The 22,260-nt window shown below is 31.3% G+C and overlaps 1 protein-coding gene and 1 long non-coding RNA gene across 2 annotated transcripts; one reads left to right on the top strand and one right to left on the bottom strand.

The window, feature by feature from the left end:
- The first annotated feature begins 369 nt into the window (after positions 1-369).
- On the top strand, positions 370-2,955 carry LOC142629256 (uncharacterized). The gene is made up of 2 exons (XR_012843028.1): positions 370-885; positions 2,870-2,955. It is a non-coding gene; the product is annotated as an uncharacterized LOC142629256 (long non-coding RNA).
- A 4,826-nt stretch (positions 2,956-7,781) lies between these two features.
- Positions 7,782-9,001, bottom strand: LOC142643818 (uncharacterized protein At4g22758-like). Its single transcript, XM_075818534.1, has 2 exons — positions 8,255-9,001; positions 7,782-8,125 (listed from the first exon to the last, which is right to left on the bottom strand). Exons 1-2 carry the CDS (start codon positions 8,556-8,558, stop codon positions 7,950-7,952), a joined length of 480 nt encoding a protein of 159 aa, XP_075674649.1. The 5' UTR covers positions 8,559-9,001; the 3' UTR covers positions 7,782-7,949.
- Between the last annotated feature and the right edge of the window lie 13,259 nt (positions 9,002-22,260).

Here is a 22,260-nt window from a genome sequence, read left to right as displayed (position 1 = left end):
ATTACAATTCTTTCGCTTTCAATTTTGAAAGAAAAAAGAAAAAAAGAAAAAGAAAAAAAAGAAAAGAATCAAGCACATACTACCCATAAATAAATGAATAAAACAATAAACTAAATAAAATATTGATTAAAATAAACTAAAATTCAAAATATAAAGCAGACAAACGTGCTGTCTTTTGCTGCAATCAAACATTTGCCATTGGTGTTGAAGATATTCTATTCTTCTTCTGCTTCTCCAAACAATCCCTTTCACGTTCTTTCTTTTCTGTCATAATTTCTGCCTTCAGTTTTGGATGGTGGAAAAAACTCGTCCTTCTATGCTCTTACTGCACCCTTTATCTGCCAGAGCGTTCAAGCGCTCCCAACAAGCACTCTTCTCCTTTGGTTCCTGCAAAGAAGCCTGCTACTATCGCAGCCTCGGCCTCGACCCTTAAACCCCATCTATTCCTTTCTTTCAAACTCTCTCTTGCAGTCCCCAATTCTTCTTTCTTGTCACTTTTGTTGTTTAAATCTATTTGTAGTATTGGAGATTTCAAGGAACTATATCTTTCACCTTCTAAACCTTCCTTTTTGTTTGATTTCGTTTGGATCTTCGAGAAAGCAAAGGAAACAAAAAACATGTTGAAGAGGACCGTGTCAGAGAAATCAGTGCTGCTGAAGCATAAGAAGTATAAAGAAGCTCAAACAAATGTGAAGAATAACAGATTCTTGATCACAGTCAATGTTGTTGGAAGTGTAGGACCAATAAGGTTTGTGGTGAATGAGGATGATCTTGTTGCTGGGGTCATTGACACTACTCTCAAATCATATGCACGCTTAGGCAGGCTTCCAGTCCTCGGTTCCGATGTCAGCAATTTCTTTCTCTATCCGGCAGCCAAATTTGAGGGTATTATCTCCAACTCATTTTTTTTAAAAGAAAAAAGTTCGGTTATAAACTTGGTTGTAGTTTAAAATACAACTCTAATTAAAAAAATTAGAATTATTATATATTTTGAAAATTTAATTATTAGATTGCATGTTGTTTATATTCTTAACACACATATCAAATTTCGTACTAATCTAATGTTATTTACTATTCGACCTATAATTTTTTTTTTGTGCATAATTTTAAATTTTGTAACTTAAATATTTGATTAATGACATAGCTATTGATCTTTGATTTTGTAAAAATTTTACAAACATGAAGGATATTAAAGAAAATGTAAGTAAATGGTAGATTTGTCAAATCTCGCATTCAATAAAAAAAAAAATATTAAGTGAAATTGTACCATCAAGCTACAACTAAGTTTGTTGCTAAACTTTTTCTCAAAAAAAAAAAGAAAAAAAAAAAAATTCATTGCCAAATGTAAAGTTGTGATTTACAACTACATTTTATGTTGGTTTTATTCTATGACAAAAAATGTTAAATTTGCTTTAATTTGTTCATTGTATTTTGTGGGATTTTATTGTATTGGGTTTAGTATTAAGTTGGTGAAAAATCAAGTATAAAATAAAGAATCAGTGAATTTTATGAGTGTCACACTAGAAGCTTATCCGCGAAATAGCCACGTGAGAAGCATAGGTTAGAAGCTTAAGAGTCGTGTCAAGTTGTCAATTTCGCAAGTGTCTTGTAGGTAAGGCGATCCAGCGAAATACTCACGAAACATCCTGCCTGAAAGATTTTTAAGTGTGGCTTTCTTACCTTTTATTCATACTAAATATACCTTTATTACCCATAAAATTATAAGAGGCCATTCAGAGAGAAAAACCTTAGATAGTTTTCTACAACACACACACACTCATCTTTTAGAGAGAGAGCTACTCATCCTTAGTGCGAAATCATTCTAGTCTTTTCTCATTCCTTCTCCCATTGTCATATCTTGAGAGGAGATTTGTACCCAAACACAACCCACATATTTTCAGAGTGTAGTGAGTGTTTTGAAACTTAGGAAGTTTTGGAGATTTACCAAAAGAAGTCAGTGAGGTTTGGTGGATGTAATCGGACGTATTGTGGGATCCGAAAAACTAGAGAAGACATGACTCTGAGAAGTCCATTGGTAGCAGGAGCTTGGAGGGCTCAAATACATTGGGTAGACTAGGCTTGGAGGGTCTTTTGTTATTCATGTATTTCGACTTTATTCTCTAGTGGGTCGATTTCGATTTGGAGGGTCACGAACAGGTTTTTCGCCGAGTTCTTCGGTTTCCTCTTTGATAACACATCTTGGTGTTATCTTGTGTTTGCATCTCTCTTCCTTTACTCTTGTGCTTTAATTTTATTGTTCATTATTCATGTGTACATACTAGAGTAGTATCGGTTCATTGTGCACATTTACTCTTGTTTCGCACTTTGATTAAGTAAGAGTAAAAGAAATTTAGCCGTAATTTTAAAATTGAGGTCTAAACAAGCTCTTATATTTTCACACAAATCCAAGCTTTCACCAAACTTTAAGGTTATTTTGATGGCTTGCTTTCTCTTTGATAGGTTTGTTTGTTTTGTTTGTTTTTTTTTTTTTTTTGATGTGAGGGTTTGTATTCTTTTGAATTTTGTAATTGGTTTTAATGACATTTTCGATTTCCTCTTTTTATTTTTATTTTTTATAAATAGAATATTGTGTCGGGGATAAATGTAATCAATTACCATCGTCAATTAAAAGAAATTTGTACTAAGATACAATTGTCAAAAGCCAATGCTAAGAATAAGTTCTTAGCAACTAACCACCCTCTCACGTAGGAGTGAAGTCCACAAGCTTCAGACTCACCTCTATGTGAGAGGAGGTTATATATATATATATATACACACACACACTCTTATTCCATTTCTATGCTTGTAGCCAAATCTTTAGGGTTACATTAATAACCTAATAAATTCTAATTACGAAATCTTATTGTAGCTTTGAATCCATGGGAACGGATAGGATCTCATGGGGAAAGGAACTTTGGGCTCTACAAGAAGAAGTGCGAGTCGCAGATTACGAAAGAGATGTCAGAGATGATAGCTCAAAAGGGAAGTGGGAGATTGAAGGATTGGGTTAACAGGTCCCTCAATTTCAGGGTATTATGTCATTAAGATGTCTGTGCCTTGAAAAGTTTTCATTAGCTAAGAAGATTGATGTGATATCTATAAGCTAAAACACGTCGATCGTGCCTAAATATATGTGTTACCAAAATTCACTGTAAGCGCAATGTAATAATAATGCAACATTTAATGCTTTTGGTAATTCGACTTGTTTTTTATTTTCTAATTTGATAGTTAGAAGAGGGGGAATTTTTATTCCTAAACATCTCTATTAAAAACATAAAAAAAATTTAGTTGTGTTACAAGACTCTTAACAATTCAATTATTTTAATAAGAAACATGAAATGGAATGAGTTTTAGTCGAATGGTATATTGCCACAAAAAAAAAAAAAAAAAGTAACTTTTGAATTCCATGATTGTTGAGTTACAAATATGTTTTTGCTACTTTATAAATTGATAAATGCAGATTCGGAACTTATTAGTGGATATAAAAATGGAGAGGATGATAATTGGGGAAGGTGGATGAAAAAGAACCCCTGCTTTTGATGAGAGAATAAGAACATGACTTTCTCAAAATGGAGGCTTACGTTCAATAAAGGTTGTAAATTACTGGTGGTTTATGGACTTCTAAGAATATCATTGACATTAGAGTGCACCTACTTTATTGGCAGGTAGAAGGATTGAAATGCAGTGAAGGTTTAACTGGTGATTTAAAGAATTGATTAGGGAGTATCCAACCCAAATAGCTAGGGTTGTATCTATTTTTATATTTATTCCACTGTTAAGAAAAAGTAAATTTAATAATATATGCATTAATCTGGCATCTCTGGTATGATCTCTACTATGATACAACGACAACCTACCACTAATCCCGAAAGCTTATGGGATTAATAAATTAAAAATTTTATAAACTACTATTATATTCCAACATTATGTACCATTAATAATACTAAACAATAATGTGACATAAGAAGTGTGGAGTCCAATTTAGTTTAAATACTACATTTAGGAAATAGGCTAAAGTACAAACCCGCACTTAAAGTTTGGGGTTTTTAGATTTTATATTCTCAACTTTTATAATTTAGATTTTACTCTATGAATTATATTTTGTGCATCAGTTACGTATTTGTCCAAGTTTTCTATTAAGTTCGACATAAACTTGCTATGCATGTTTAGTTTATCTAATAATTAAAATGATGCCATGTCATTTTTTGCAGCCTAAAAAAACTTTAAATAATTAATTTTTTTAGGCTACGAAATTCTCTATAACTTGGTTAGGCACTATTTGGAGGGGGGGGTAAAGTCTAGATTACTGGAAAATTTGCATATAATATAGAAAGATAATGAAGATTACGCCACAAAATCTTAGAAATCAACTCCAAGTACTAACTTTGTGCATGAAGTTGACATAAGCAGCACATGGGTGATCCAGAATTTTTTTTACGGGGATGTTGGCTGGTTGGAAAACTTGTGTGCAAAGTGGAAGGAAATTCACATTTTAAATTTGCAATGAAATTATCTTATCACTACCCTATACTTTTGATGGCCGTAACTTTCGGCATGTTTAGCGTTTAGGCCGAATTGCAAAACTTGTGGCAGATATCATGAGCTTTCCAATGACATGAAAGCACCTAAATCGGAGGTGGGGAATATATCCAACAAAGCCCACAAAAATTCCATATGAAAAAAATTTCTAGGATGTCCCTTCTCACTGGAAACTTTCCTTGAAAGAGGAAAGAAATTCAAATTTGAAATTTCCATTGAAAATTTCTTATTTACTATCCTACTGCTATAATTTTCTTGTCGTTAGGAAAGATTATAAAATTTGGTGGTATTGTCAAATAGACTTCAGGAGATTTTTAATGAGACCAAGAACACCAAAATCAGACATTAGGATGGTCTCTAACAAAGCTCTCAAAGATGGAAAGCTAAAAATTCTATTTGTTGAGCTAAGGTCAGGAATTTTAGGTTGCTTAACTTATCATTGTCTTGCAAAACTCATGATGATCATGCACTCCTTATTATCATCTTGTGGCGAACATGATAATGATTATGATCAATGGTGGTTTTCAAAATCAAATGCTTACAAATAGCACTCCCCCCCCCCCCCCCCCCTTTTCTCATTTACACACAAATTTAGAGAACAACTTTCTTTCTTAATATTCTGCCTCTGTTGGTTTTGGAACTTTGCTGAATTTGGAGCGTGGGTCCTCTACAAATAAATTCTCCATTGCGGTATTTTCTTCAGTTTAGCTATTAATATTATGAGTTTAAATTAATGTTGTTAGTCATTGCATTTGATGGACAAATGAGATTGTTTCTTTGAAGAGTAATTTGATAAATTTTTTGGGTTGAAAGATACTCGTGATTATGTGTTAAGAGTTTATTGTTTTGTGAGTATGAGAGATTTATTGGGTGGATTGGGGCTTTAGGTTTTTGAATTTTGTGTTTGTGAGAAGTATTGTTTATGTTGGTGAGTTTTGTGAGTGTTTTTGTGTGAGTTGTGAGTGTTGTAAGGATTCGTTAATGTGGCGTTTGGTATAGGGTAATATTTTAGGATTCTCAGGAATGTTTTAAGATTCCTATGTTTGGTTACAAATCACACAAAAGAATCAAATGCTAGGGGAATCTGGATTCCTCCCTTAAGCCATTCTCAGTAGGAATATGGATTCCTTTTAAAACATGTGGGAATTTAGATTCTCAAGCTTAAAAGAAATTGTATTTTTTATAAATTGGCAATTTTAATCATTTTTCCTTATCATTTAAGCAATTAAAATAAGATATAAAGCAAATCATCAATATCTTTTTCCTTATCTTTATCTTTTCATGCCAAAATAACATAAACATGATAGACAACTCTATTGATATATTCTTTAACAATTTCATTTAGGTTTTACATGTGAAAAAAAAAAGTTTGAAGGGGACTCTCTATTATTGTCAAGCATTCACTTTTGTTGTTATGTGTGCGTGTTGATCTCTATTTAAATAATTGTTTTTGCATTATACTTGTCATTTTGAAATGTTAGACTACAATTTTAATGAAGTTGTCATAATTAATATTTTATATTCGGTTTTTCATTATTTATTTAGAGGAAGATTTAAAAAAAAAAATGATTTAGTAGTTCACATTCAAATCTAAGGATAGAATGAGAAAAATAAATAATTCATTTAAGATTCCTAGAAATAAACCAAACATTATCATTTCACATTCCTAGAAATCTTAAGAGATTTCGTATGAAACCAAACATAAGAATTGTTACATTCCTAGGAATTTGAATGCCAGGAGTAATGTGGAGTCCCCCATATCAAATGCCACATAAGTGGTTATATCCTTATCATTGGCAATGGATTTTGATTGATGTTGCCCGTAGATATGAACTTGACCAAATTATATTGAATATTGTTATTTATAATATTATTTAAGAGGTTTTTCCTGTTTGAATTCCCCATTTTTTTTAGTTTAAAAATGCATTTACACCCCTATGTTTAAGTAGAGACAAAACTAAAGGACAATTCAGTAAAAATGCAACTTTAACTCCCACTAAAACATTGCCTAAAAAATAGGACAACTCTCTTGTTAATTTTCAAATTACTTTATCCACTTATAAATTAGATTCTCAAAATAAAAATTATATATATATATAATAAAAACATAGTTTTTTCTTTTGGCTAAAAAAAAAAATACCTCATCGCACGCGCAAAGCACATGAGATGAGGCTAGTTTGGTATAAATGTTTTGTTTTACTCTTCGCGTGAATGTGTTTCTGCTAATCCTAAATCAAAACAATTGATATTAAAGCTTCTGTAATTGCACAATAATTTTCTTTTCTTTCTATTCATATAAAATTTGAACTACTTCTCCATATCATCAAAAATAACTTTGCAATTTACCCAATTTTGATACAAGCTTGTACAATTCCAATCACATCTTCTTCTTTTATTTTTATTATTATTTTATTATTTATATATATATATATTTTAAAATTTATAGTGACTAGCACTAGCTACCAAGTGAATAAAATTTGGAAGAAAGAAAACCTTTCAAATTCTTCATATATCTTTGTATTGAGTGAGAATTTTAAAAATCTAACCGTTCAATTGCATGTTCTTTTTATATCCTTCATGCTTGTAGAATTTCAAGAAAATCAAAGATCAATTGCTATGTCATCAAACAAATGTTAAAATTTCAAGTTTTTGTAATATAAAATTGTGTATAAAAAATAAGTTTATTAATTAAATAGTAAATAACATCAGATTTAAATGAAATTTGATATGCATATTAAAAATATAAACAATATGAAATTCAATGATTAAATTTTCAAAATTCATAACTGAAAAAGAAATATATGAGAAGTTTGAAAAGTTTCTTTCTAAACTAAGTTGAATAACAAGAAGTCATGTTGGATGAAATAACAACCTCCATTTTGAAGAAGTTCAATTTCCTTTTCTTTTTTTTAATGAAAACGTAAGGGTTTGGCTTACTTAGCTTCTTCCACTATCTTTTACTATTGTGTATTTAAAATAAAATGAGATTTTAAATTAAAAAAGTACTAGAAGTAAGTTAAATCCAAAAGGTAAAGTACTTCTTTAATGGCCCACCTCCCCTAGTTAGCTTCCTGATTACTTGCTTTTTTGAATCATATCAAACGCTCCTTTCCCACAAGATAAAGGAGATTGAAACAAGAAACCAAAAGAAGACAATGCGAGATTGAAAAAGATTCTACGCCAAACAAGATGCACACGCGTACCAAAGTCTAACGACTAAGGCATATTTTCTGGAATTCATAGTTGAGAACATGTCTTTTTATTTTTATTTACTGTAGCGTTATGCTCTATAAAAGCATCAAAGCTAGGAAACATGGTCACAATCACAATCATGAAGCGTGGGGAGACACACATAGTGGAACACACCTATCATATCATAAGAAAGTAGATGCTCCTATAACAAACACAGCTTAATGAGTCAATATCCTTTTGTTGAAGGACTTGTTAAGCCATGCTTTCCAGCTCCCACTTCGCTTTTCAGCTATCATCTCCGACCTCGCCTCTGTCATCTGTGGCAGCCTCTGTTTCTTGCACAGCAGAAAGTTCCTTCCTCCACGGGCACCTATTGATTCCCCTGGATTTAAAGCTACAAAATGTTCCATATGAAAATGAAATCAGAATTAATAAAAACCAATCGAATCCAGTCATTAAGAACTATCGAATTGTAATTCAAAAGTAAAGGAACAAAGGTTAAAAAAAGGGTTGGTGATAATACCATCGAATCCCACATCAGCGCAATGGAGAACGAAATCGTTGACATCAGAACCAAGAACCGGAAGGCGGCCTTCGCGGGCATAGGTTTTAAGAGAAGTGTCAATGACCCCAGAAACAAGATCATCCTCATTCACCACAAACCTTATTGGTCCTGCGCTTCCAAGAACATTGACTGTGATCAAGAATCTATTACCCTTCACACCCTTCGCCTTTGGACTATTATTATTCTTCTTCACGTTTAGGCTATCATTATTCTTCTTTTGATTCTGCTGCACCATTTTCTCAGCAACAACGTTGCTCTTCATCTCTTTCTTTTTTTCTTTTTTCTGTTTGAATTCTAACTTTCACTGGCTTTCGATTATCCAAATGGAACCAAACAAAATATATACATATGCAGAGTTTCGAAGAGGGAAAGAAAGTGTGTGAGAGAGGTGTGGGGGTGTTCAGGGGTCAAGGCCTAGGCAGCGATAATACCAGGCTTGTTTGCAGGAACCAAAGGAGGACAACGCGTTTAGCGAACGCACAGTTGCGCTCTGAGAGAGAGGAAGAAGAGGAAAGTGCATGAAAGAACGACACGTTTCTACCATCCAAGAATCAAAGAATGAATGGAAAGAGGGCAAGGACTTAGGGTCTGTAGAAAGGAGAAGAATCTCTGCATAAAAAGAAAACCCAGGTTTGTGTTGCAAGTTGAAACAACTGAGAGAGTGTTGGCTTTTTTATATCCGGTTGCTCAGGCTAATTTGGGTGCGCCTTCCATATATGACCTTTTTACCTAGTTAATACCGCTGTGGAGTCGGTAGTACGCAACTGGTACACAATTTATGCTGATTTCATGGTATAATTTTTGGGAATATTAATAATTGATACCATTGTAGCAGAGCTGGTAGTACTTTTGGTGCACGATGACGAAGCATTCACTCCTCTCATACTCATAATCGATTTCGTAATAACTTTAATTAACATGATCCTTCATGAATGTGAAAAGATGGAGTATAATGTCATTGTGCTTCGAGACTATAAAAATTACCTGTAATTTTAGAAGATGACTTGTTCAATGGGCAGGTAATGGTAGTAGTGGTGGCATGATGATTCCTTTCAAAAAAGGCCTCTTCTTGTGAATTAGTTATTTCCACAACTTTAATGTTACAATCCTTATCACAACTCAGATGTCATCAACTATGAATGATAAATAATCACTTTCAACTGATTCCATTACTTATAGTAGACCACATTAGACTTGTGGCAAGAGTTGTGAGACAAATTTGTGTTTACAAACAAATTTGTGTTTACAAACTTTCTCATTATGAATTAGAGAAATTATATGGGCGCAATTTTTGTACCATATCCATAACTTTTGCCACAATTTTGATGTAGTTAACAATAAGTAATGGAGATAAAGTGATTAATCCATGTGGAAGTGATTATCCAATATCAATTACTAAGAGTTGACCACTCTAGTAACATGTAACAAAAATTATGACAAATAGTAGAGTAATGCTAGGACCACGTAATTTTACACTGCTTTGGCCACAATTCATCATATGGTAAGTTGTGAGTAATAGATGCGGGCAGTGGGTCTATGAGTGGGTTTACAACTTTATAACTTACAACTCATTATATAGTGAATTGTGGTCAAAATTGTGTAAAATTATATGGTCTTAGCATTCTCCCAAATAGTGTAGGTTGGAATAAATAAATGTATTATTGAACTGTATGAAGAGAGGTTATCGACGTAAAATCTAGGCAAATTAAGTAATATAATTGAATGATGTATACGCCTTTTGACCTTGAGATGTCAACTTTAATATGGAGGGTAATCCTTATCGTAGGTGAACGGTATACCTCGCTCGTATCAATATAATATCTTAGTGTTTAAAAAAAAACAACTGCATTATTATTCAAGCGTATATAAAATTGTATAAGGGAGTTATATTCAATTAGTGCAGTGAGTGTTGTATAAGTCAAAGACAATGGGAATGGAACTCAAGGGACTACAATCTCAATGCATGTGTTTCCACATTCCCTCTTAAACTCAATATCGATTGCAGCTTGATACATGATCACAGAACTAACCTAGAGGATGATATTTGGGGAAATGTTGGCGACCTAGTCAACAAACGGGGATGGATCATAGCTGTAAGGTATCTTGAGAAATTGGTGAAGAAAAAAGTGGCAATTGATTTTGGTGTGTTTAGTTGCTCATGGAAGAAATTTAAAGAGAGTTTAATAAGATCATTGCTGTAAGGTATCTTGAGAAATTGATGAAGAAAAAAGTGAATTGATTTTGATGTGTTTTAGTTTGCTCATGGAAGCAATTTATAGAGAGAGTTTAAAATGATCACGCAAAGCTATAGCTATAAAATTACGTGTATGATATGGATCACCCCTAGTATAATACTAAGTCCACTATCTAAAGTTATAAGTAAAGATGGGTAATAACGTATAAATACATAAGTGAAATCATTCTTAACCAATGTGGAACAAGCAACAAATTTTTGAAAAACATATAATTTTTTTTTTTTGAAAATTTCCTAATTAATTTGAAATTTTTTAAATAAATTTATTATTTTGGCCCCCATACCTAATAATATACATATATATTTAAAAAAATCTAAAAATAAACATAATTTTCATTTAAATAAAATACAATCCATAAATACACATGTCAACAAAATACAATAATTAAATATTTGGCATCTTTAAAATAAACACAGGTATTTTAACAATTACCTCAACAAAAAAAGGAAAAAAAAAAATTTCATTCCAACATATTTATGGCTTACTTGTACATAGTAGTAGAAAAATTGAAAAGTCATCAATACTTGATGACTTCAGATCTCTTAAAGAGCGTAGGTTACAGTTTTGAAAAAAGATGTTTTTGCGACTTTGCCCATTTCATAGTTGATTAAAGATATTAAATCGTTTTGTCAATCTTGTCTCATGATTGTTTCATTTTAATTAATACACTTTTGTTTATAACACATATTGAGTTATTAAATATTGTACATTACTATTTTACATTTCATACAAATAAAAAAAAAAATTATATATGGCCCCCCTAAAGATAATTCCTGTCTTTGTCACTGATGATACCATGATCTATATTACACTGATTGTCGCAATAAATAGGATAGGATGAGGTTAGACAAAAGATTAAGAAAATTCCTTATCCTTGAAAAACCATTGCAACAACAAAAGCTAGGTAACACAATGTGCTTTCTTACTATGTAAGGAGGTAAAAGAGTTGCCAAACAAGTAACAGGAGATATAATTGTATATGATTTGTACTAGGAACGGGGTTCTCAAAACTGTACTCGTAAATATTAATTAGCAGTGTGTGTAACCATACAAGGAGGCTTATTTATGCCATACTCTAATGGTACTACGAATTGAGTGAGTGCAATCTATATATCTAATAATAAGTGTAGCTGAGAGAAACTCAAATTAAAATTTCAAATTATAGTTCCAATTTTACGCCATATGTCCTAAATTATTTATTTTTAAAAAGTTTTATTTCTTAACTAGCATTATGCCCGTGCGATGCACGGCTTAATCAAAATTTATATGTAAATAATTTTTTATTAATTTACTTAAAATAAATAATAAAAACAAATGAATATTTTACTTTTAAGTTACGTAATGAATGCAAGTTGTGTGAGGTTAAGATATCATAAAAGGCATATATATATATATATATATATATATAATGATTTTCAATAATATATTGAATTTTAAGGTTCAATTAATCACATATATTTAAATGGAAAACCCTTGAATTTAATAGTTAAAAACTATCCAAAACAATAATTGAAATCATGTTTAAGTGAAACCTCAATTCAATTATTAAGAACAATCTAAATTATTAAACATTTAAAAATTTTGAAGTATAAAGAGACTCACATGAGAATTTAATTTTTGTCCTTGAGAATTTAATTTTTGTCCTTGAGTGAGTTTCACCCTACCAAGTTTAAATTTAAACTTAAAGTTTAAGTCATGTGCATTGTATACTACATGTGTGTGTATATGCATGAAAAATGATATGAATTTAACATTTATTGTAGAAAAGATGTGGTGTAGTCTTACCCATGTCTAGCTAATTCTTGTTATAATCCCTCTATGTAGCATGTGTATATGCATGAAAAATGATCTGAATTTAACATTTATTGTAGAAAAGAGGTGGTGTAGTCTTACCCATGTCTAACTAATTCTTGTTATAATCTCTCCGTGTAGCATGTGTATATGCATGAAAAATTATCTAAATTTAACATTTATTATAGAAAAGAGGTGGTGTAATCTTACCCATGTCTAGCTAATTCTTGTTATAATCCCTTCGTGTAGCATGTGTATATGCATAAAAAATTATTTGAATTTAACAATTATTGTAGAATAGAGGTGGTGTAGTCTTACCCCTATCTAGCTAATTCTTGTTATAATCCATTTATTTTGCAGGGAGAGAGAGAGAAACCTTTCTTTTGAAAGAAAAAAAAAGTTTGTGTATAATAAATAATAGCTAAGATATTAATCTTTGGAAGTGGTATCTCATACGGATTAGTATTTCAATTGTGGGTTTTGGGAGTTAGAAATTATTGCATGGTAGTTAATAATTAGGAAATTACTTTGAAATTTTTTTTTTAACCAATCCCTTAAAAAAGTTTTAGTGGAGTTTAAATCACGTTAATAAATTACCTCTCTATTCAATTTTAAAAAAAAAATCATGTTAATAAAAAGTTACTGATAAAACTATTATTAGTAAACATTTCTTAGGCTTATTTATTTAGTTTTGTTGCCAAATTTATATAAACTCTTTTATTTTCTTTTCTGAAGAATATAACACAACCAAAAACCTATATACAACAATTTACATTCAATATAAATAATATAATCAAACTTATTTATAATTTAAAATTAAGAAATTAACACAAATTATAAATTACGATATAATTTTTTTTTAAAAAAAAGAACAAACCTATTTGTTCTCTTTATCACTTTGAGAGATGAAAGTGTGAGTATGTAACTAAAACTTGAACCAATTATTGTAGAAGAGAATAAATGAGTACAAAAGTTTAATATTATAAATTGGGTTAAAATGTATGTGAGAAGTTTTTATTAATTTTTTTGAAGTTAAAGAAAAATAACTTAAACAAAATGAAAATAATAATAATGATGAAAGAATGCACACCTGTCATGGGATTAAGGCATTCACATATTGGAATAAATTTCACTTCAAAAAGAATATATATAGGTAGAGTTTCATTTGATATAGAATTTGCGTCCTATTGGAATTAAGATTTCTAATCAATTTATTTGTTGCTATCTCATAAATCCCATAAATGGTGGATTAAAAAAAAGGTCATATAAATAGAAAGAAAAAAGAAAAAAAAATTATGGAAAAAATGAAACTTTTCTTTTATAACCGGAAAAAAAAAAAAAAACAAACAAATTTATTTTTAGAATAAAAAACATTTATTATATATAGATACTTTTTTTTTAAAAAAAATAAATAAATAAAGAGAAGGTGCTTACTTTAAACTCAAATACTTATTACCTTATTTACAATTTGTTTTTTACTTTATGCAAAAACATTTTTGGTAAATCAGTATGAACAATAATTATTTAAAAAAAAAAAAGTCACGTGTGAAGAAGAAGATTGTATTGTTGAATACGTTGCTTTTTTTTTTAACGGGTATTTTGTTGTTTTGTCTTTTTACATGAAGTAATATAATTTAAATTTTAAAGAAAAAGGAATAGATGGAGATTGTTGCTGTTTTTTGTTTTTTTACATGTACTATGTTGTTGTTTTTACACGTAGTAAATTTAAATAAAAGAAGGATTAGATGAATAGTTTGAATTGTAATCAAATTAAAATTTTTTGCCAATTTACAAATTATAATAATAAAAAAATTAAATGAAGAGTTTGAATTGTAATCAAATTAAGATTTTTATCAATTTGGAAATTATAGGAGAAGAAGATAAGTACAAAAAAATTATATTCATTTTTTTAAATTCTAAAAAAATTTAAGCAATTTAGTGCAGCCACTTGGCGCAACCACGAACTTTATGCAAATTTTTTTGATAAATCGGTATAAACAATAATTATCTAAAAAAGAGTCATATGTGAAGAGGAAGATTTTGCTGTTAAATACGTTGCTTTTTTTTTTTTTTAGGGTATTATGTTGTTTTTTTTTTTACACGAAGTAATATAATTTAAATTTTAAAAAAGGAATAGATGGAGATTGTTGTTGTATTTTGTTTTTTACGTGTACTATGTTTTTTTTTTTAAATGTAGTAATATAATTTTAAAAAAAATGATTAGATGAAGAGTTTGAATTGTAATCAAATTAAAAAATTTATCAACTTATAAATTATAATAATAAAAGGATTGGATGAAGAGTTTGGATTGTAATCAAATTAAAATTTTTATCAATTTAGAAATTGTAGGAGAAAAAGATAAGTACAAAAAATTATATGTATTTGTAAAAAATTCTAAAGAAATTTCTGCAATTCAGTGCAGCCATTTGGCGCAATCACAGCTTCTAAGCTCAACTTTTATTATATAGTATATGATTTTAGAATTAAATGCAGGACCACATCATAAATATTCACCCAAGTGAGTTATTAAGTACAAAAATCAAAGAGTCTAAAATAAATGAATCATATAAAAAAAAAAAGTGTTTCACAATAATAATAATAATAATTATAATAATAAATCATAGACAATATACATTTTATACCTAATAATATCCTTAATTTTTTTTTAGAATACTAAATATTTTTAACACACACACGGAGAGAAGGGAGAAGGTTTTAAAGAAATTTACAGTAGTGTATATCCAAAATAACCTAACTTTTGAATATATAGCACAAGCTTTAAACCTCTTTTTTCTTTTGAGAATACTAAATATTTTTAACACACACACGGGGAGAGGAAAAAAGGTTTTAAAGAAACTTACAGTGGTGCATATCCAAAAGGGCCTAACTTTTGAATATACAGCACATGTTTTAAACCTCTTTAACTCACACTTATTTTCCAATGTGGGATTAACCCACTATTTTTTCTTTTGAGAATACTAAATATTTTTAACACACACATAGGAAGAGGGGAAAAGGTTTTAAAGAAACTTACAGTGGTGTATATCCAAAAATTTTAAAGAGTTAACAAAGTATAAAAATGGCAATCAATAGTATTTAAATTATATATATATATATAAGAATTATATTATGCATTTTATTATACATTTTTAAGTGTATCCATGCATATGCACGGAGTTACAAGCTAATATGTATAAATGACAATACGCTTCCTCTTCTTCTTTTGGATAATTCAATTAGGCGAAGAGGATAAAGAAAATTAATCAATACTAATTTGCAAGCCTTTTGACATAGAGAACAATAGCCAATAGGCATGGGGAATGGGAATATACGTATTCACCTCTAAAATACTCTAACAATGTTAATGGCGACATTTGATACAATTATGGTAATATTAAATGCTCTAACAATGTTAATGGCGACATTTGATACAATTATAGTAATATTAAATGCCACAACTAGAAATTTTTTTTTAATACAATATAAAATTTATACTTTAATCTAATTTAAGTGTATATGTGTATGAAATTCCTTCTTGAAGATTTGAACCCCAGTTCTTGCCCCCCACACCCCACAAACACTTATTCTTGTGAAGTGACCACCACACTAAGGGCAGAGGTGCACGATAGTTTGACAAATGTTATTTGATTGAATCGTATCCTCGTGTATTAATAATATTTATAGAAACGCTCTTTACAATATCCAACTCAGAACTGTATGAAGTTGAAGGCATTGACTATGGAAAACAAATAAAAAATGACAACGACGACTATTATTAAAAATGTCAGGTGGCGATACTTGATGGTAGCTAGAAGACCCCATGTCTTACTTTGTCATCATATAACAAACATAGCCATATAAATTGATTAATTATGATGCCGTGTCACCAAAGAATTCTTGGAATCTATATATATTATGTATAAAAAATGGCCAAAATTTTTTTAAAAAAAATTCCCTCCACTTAGGAAATGTCTCAATAGTCAATATGTGTTTTCTACCTTTCTCTTGTTCATACAGATACACAGTACTTCGATCACTAACATATGTAGGCGGAGCCAGGGCGGGTCAAGGTAGACAGGTAGTATTGTGCGTCATAAAGTTTTTTTGTGTGATACAAAGGCATATATTGACTGAGTGAGATGACTGTACTCAAACTAAACAAATATAACCTTGTGTGATACAAGGTATATACATATACACACGCAAAATTTCATAATAGTTGAGTACGTAAGTTTTTACTCATTTTTATTTGGACTTATTATTAATATCACATTTTCATTTACCACAAACAATCTGGCCAATGACGAACCATCATCATGACCAAGGGGGGCTTTGACCCTCCCCAAATTTTTCATAAAAATTAAGGAATTTTTTTTTTTTTTTTGGAATTATCCTAAATAATTTGAAAACTTTTAAAAGAACCTTATCATTTTAGCTCCCAATAGTATACATATATATATTTAAGAACGTCTAAAAATAAACATAACTTTCATTTAAATAAAATAATAATACTAGAGATACAAATTATTTTATAAAAAATATTACAAACTCCTGATATGGTGAGCGATTATTGGTACTTAAAAAAGTGATATTGATGGTTGGTTTAGATGAAAACCAATAAGAGATTAGCCACATCAAAACTTTGTAAAAATATTGTAAAATAGAATACAATCCATAACTATATATGTCAAAAAATTACAATAATTAAATATTCAACATCTTCAAAACAAACACATAGGTATTTTAACAATTACCTCAACAAATAAAAGAGCAAAAAAAAAAAAAAATCTTATTTTAATCCCAGCACATCTAGGATTTTACTTGTACCGCAACAATAGAAAAATTGAAAGGTCAATAGTTTTGTTGATTCGTCACACCAAGTCCCCACACAATTGCAGAAAATTCTATTCACAGTGATCTCACATGTGACTCTCTCTCTCTCTCTGTTGGCATTTGCCTTCTTTTTCTTTTCTTTTCAGTTCTTTCCTTTTCCCACTACTGCTGCAATTTTGTGTTTATAATATAAAAGTAAAAGTTCTGTGTGATTAGACTAGACAAGAAAAAGTGAAAGATAAGCTCGAAGTTTCTGTAGGCTCCTCACCCCTATCTAGTGCTCATTTGTTACTTTACTTTCATTTGCTTTTTTTTTTTTCCCTTATAATATATTATTTGTTATTATAATAATCAATATTTTTTTTAGAATACTAAGTATTTTAACACACACACACGGGGAGAGGGGAGAATGTCTTAAAGAAACTAACAGTCATGTATATCAAAAGAGCCTTAATCAATATATTATATACTGTATGACATTATAATTTAGATTTGTATTTGATTAGTTTGATTAAAATATATAGTATATACTACTATATTAACATGTATTTAGCACTTCAAAAAAAAAATTAACATGTATTTAGTTGTTGTTTATAGCACATATTAAGTTATGAAGTATTGTATATTACTATTTTAGATTTCATGCACACAAAAAATTTTATATATGGCCCCCCAAAGATAAATTCATGGCTCTGCCACTGAATTTGTCACATTAACAATTGTAAAGTTTTATCAAATTTTTTGTGTCTATAGATTTTCTTAAGAAATAAATGTTGCTTCTAAAGAAGGATCTTTCTTTTCATTTTTCTTTTGGGTCTGAGTTTCTAAAGAAAAATTTGTGTACTTTATAATACAAAAAAAATTTGAAAATCAGTTTGTAAAAACGATTTCATTCAACCTAAGAAAATTATACACCACACAACCCTTGAAGTTTATTCACAAGATCAACCTTAATTTTATTCCACTAGTCATTGTTAAATACAAGTATCAAATATTTAATTTGACAAAATAAATCATAGGCAGAGCCATGGGGTCAAGAGGGCTCATACCTTAAAAAATTTTAGAAATACTCGGATAGATTTTGAGGATCCACATATAACCAACTCCAAATCCTTAATGTAAAAATTTATTTTCCTCTACAAAAATTTGTGAAATAAGGAAAAAAATTATGGGATAATAACACAATAACATAAATATAAATAAATTATACTTGGTGTGTCTATCTAAATAGTAACAAAAATTTCATCATAATTGCAATTTTGAAATTGAAAAAAAAAAAAAGAAGAGAAAATGACTTATTTATGTAAGAAAAAAAAATCTTTAAAGACAATCATATGTAATGAATATATGCTATTTCTTAGATTAAAATATCACTTACTATACTCATAAATGAGATTTTATATTTCATATTGGTGACAATAACTACATGTCCGTTTTGGATCCGCTTATTTTGCTGAAAGTACGGTAGATAAAAGTAAAAGTTAGCTAAAATAGTACAATGGGACTCATAAATACTAAATAGTAGCCAAAATAAGCTGAATAGTAAAAGAAGTTGTCAAAAATAGTTTTTGCCAAACGTGTACGAGTCTATTTGGGATCTACTTATTTCATTGAAATTGAAAACTTTTTACTGAAAATACTGTAAATAAAGGTAAAAGTTAATTTAAATAGTACAGTGAGACTCATAAATAATACCAAAAAGTGCAGTGTGACCCATGAATAGTAACAAAAATAAGTTGAATAGTAAAATAAGTTGGCAAAAATAATCTTTATCAAACCAACACTACATATATGTTTTTGTTTTTTACAATTCGATAGTTTCTGGTGTGCGGTTTGAACACTGAATATTTTCATTAAAAATGTCATAAATGTTAATTGAGGTACAAAAAGCTTGACATATATATATATATATATATATATATATATATATATATATATATATATATGTTCAAATGCTTGCACATGTGAGTGTACATTTTGCGCTCATTAAAGTTAAATCCTAACTTCACCACTTGTACGTTGTAATCAATGAAATATAAATATCAGTGAACTTCAAAAGTTATTTTATCAAAGAGATGAAAAATAAGTCTGTGGATTTAAGAAACATCAGGTATATGTACATAACTTATCAATTATATAGATAAGTTTATATTAAAGGAGTTAATTTCGTACCAAAAGCTGTACCAGTTTGACTAGTAGAATGATATATTTTAGTATTGGTTAATACCGGTGTATTGTTTAGGGTTTATTGTTATTTTTTATATTTATAAATATAATATATATGTGTGTGTATTATAATAAATATGAAAGTTTACCATAAAACATCACCTCAATTCAGAATAAATTATTAATGGTTTTAGGCTTTAGCATCAATTAAAAGAAAAAAAAAAACACAATATAAAAAATAGAAAACTTAATTGCTTATTACATACTAAGAAAACAAATAATACTTGTGGGGGTAAAATAAATAAAATGTTTATTTGGGCCTTGGGTCTGATTTGGTGGTGTAAGTCTGTCCGAGTAGAGCTTTTGAGACCCACAAGCTAGTGCACACTACAAGAGGTGGAGTCATCCGAGGAAGAGTACCTCTTCTGACAGGCCCAGTATAAGTCATGGGACATATCAAGGGATTTAGAGACAAAATTCCGGAAGATCTATTGGGTAAAGGCGTGATCCACACAGTGGTTAGAAGGAAGAACGTATGAGAAATATCAAAAGAGAAAAAGCTACTACGACCGCATTAAAGACCTTGCACCTACCTCCCTGACCGTATTAATGGGGAAATGACCTTTGAGCAGTGAGGTTCAACTTTCTAGCTGGTATTTGGAGGTTTAAAGAATGTGCTGGATGAGACAAGTATCTAGAGAAGAGATTGGCGATACACGTGGAAGAAAGAAGGAAGAAGAAGATGGATAGAAGAGAAGAAGAAAGATATAAAAGGTAGAAGAGGGTAGAAGGAAGGGGGGATCGAATACTTGAATTGTAATTGTAATATTGTTCTTAACAGAAAGAAAGGCAATACAGGTTGTCCTCGGCTTACGTCCGAGGAGAGATTCTTTATTGTTCTCATCTATTGAACACGCGCATAACGGCAATCTAGCCTGTTTTTCCCTTGTCCAACATCCACAGTCTAGGTTTTAAGCCCACACTCTACAAATTTTTATTGTATAAGGCTCTTTGAGCTTGAGTCCACCTAGTGATTGGACCGGGTACAAATTATGCACTTACAATTGACGCCGTCTATGGGGAACCTAATGCTGAAGGAATTGGAATGTTATGGCAGGCTTAGATTCACATCGTGCAGAGTCTCAGGGGTCCCAGCGTGAGGATCACTTTGAGCGTCTCGAGCGTCAGAGGGATCGGGAGGGAAGTGTGCATACGGTACACCCCGGTGCAAGCCATTCGCGTGGGGAAGTAGAGCCACCCATGAGGATGACACCAAGGCCATGCAGAAGGAGATTGACCACCTTAAGAAAAAATTACATCGTGTCAGACGAAGGTGAGTCTCACCTCTTTTCGATCCTTCCTTTGGGGGCTCCTAGGGAAGCAGTTACAGTCCAAGGTCCAGGACTCTTCCTAGCGAAACCTTCTCTTATGAGAAGGATGAACTTTCAGGTTGTAGGCATAAAAAGTTTCCAGCTAGGGGCTTAGGAAATGACGCTATGAGCAGGGTGTTGCAACAGATCTCCAAGTACCCTTTCTCACGTAGGATCGAGAAGGGAAAACTTTCATGACAGTTCACCCAGCCCACCTTCACCATCTATAATGGCAGGACGGACCCAGTTGAGCATGAGTCATTTTAATTAAAGGATGGCAGTACACTCTCAGAACGAGACCTTGATGTGCAAAGTCTTTCCCTCTAGCCTGGGACCCGTTGCTATAAGATGGTTTAACGGACTGAAGGCGGGTTCTGTTGATTCTTTCATGGAACTCACTAGGGCGTTCGCATCTCGATTCATTACATACAGCAGAGTTTCTTGGCCTTTGGTCTCGTTGTTATCTATGGCCATGAGGGAAGGTGAGACCTTGGAAACGTATTTTGACAGATACTGGGAGATGTTCAATGAAATCGACAGCGATTTTGACGAAGTGGCAATTAACACTTTTAAGGTGGGCCTCCCAACTGATCACGATTTAAGGAAATCTCTGACCAAGAAGCCCATGCGGAGTGTACGTCGGCTTATGGATTGCATTAACGAGCATAAAAGGGTTGAGGAAGACCAATAACAAGGTAAGGGTAAGGGTAAGGCGAAGGCTATCCCTCAGGAGATGAGGGATTTCAGGTCGGATAGGTACAGTAACAACTGGCCGAGGAGAGATTTCTCTGGGCAATCTGGTTCAGCCACTCCTCAAGTAGTTAACATCGTATTTCGAGAACCAGTGCACCAATTGTTAGAGAAAGTTCGCAAGGAGCCCTATTTCAAGTGGCCTAGTAAGATGGCAGGGGACCCTGCGAAGCGAAATCAGAACCTTATTTGCTAATACCATCAAGATGTAGGCCATACTACCGAGAACTGCCGGACACTTTGGAATCATTTGGAATAGCTAGTCAGTGAAGGAAAGTTGAAGCAACATTTATATCAGCCCAGTGGGCAAGGAAGCAATTCGGGTTTGATTAACTAGAGGAATAATTCATCATGGCCCCCCTTGGGAACGATTAATGTCATCCTTGCAGCCCCAAACAGGACCGGTTCCTATCCTACTAGGGTGATATCCGTATCACATATTCTCACCGAGGAGTCTGGCTCTAGGCTGAAAAGAATTAAAGGTGCTTCTCCACCTATCTTGGGCTTCTCAGACGAAGATAAAGTTGGGGCCATCCAATTGCATGATGATGCCCTGGTGGTTACTCTAAGAATAGGGAACTACAATGTAAAGAGGGTGATGGTCGATCAGGGTAGTGGTGCAGATATTATGTACCCTGATTTGTTTAGAGGGCTCAATTTGAAACTAGAGGATCTTACGTCTTACGATTCACCACTAATAAGTTTCGAAAGGAAGGCTGTCATAATAAAGGGACAAATTCGTTTGCCAGTACAGTCAGGTCCGGAAACAGTTGATGTGGATTTCATCGTGGTTGACGCT

Source organism: Castanea sativa, chromosome 1, assembly GCF_040712315.1.
Source record: "Castanea sativa cultivar Marrone di Chiusa Pesio chromosome 1, ASM4071231v1".
In the NCBI taxonomy this organism is placed as follows: domain Eukaryota; kingdom Viridiplantae; phylum Streptophyta; class Magnoliopsida; order Fagales; family Fagaceae; genus Castanea; species Castanea sativa.
This window is presented reverse-complemented; position numbering and strand designations above follow the sequence as displayed.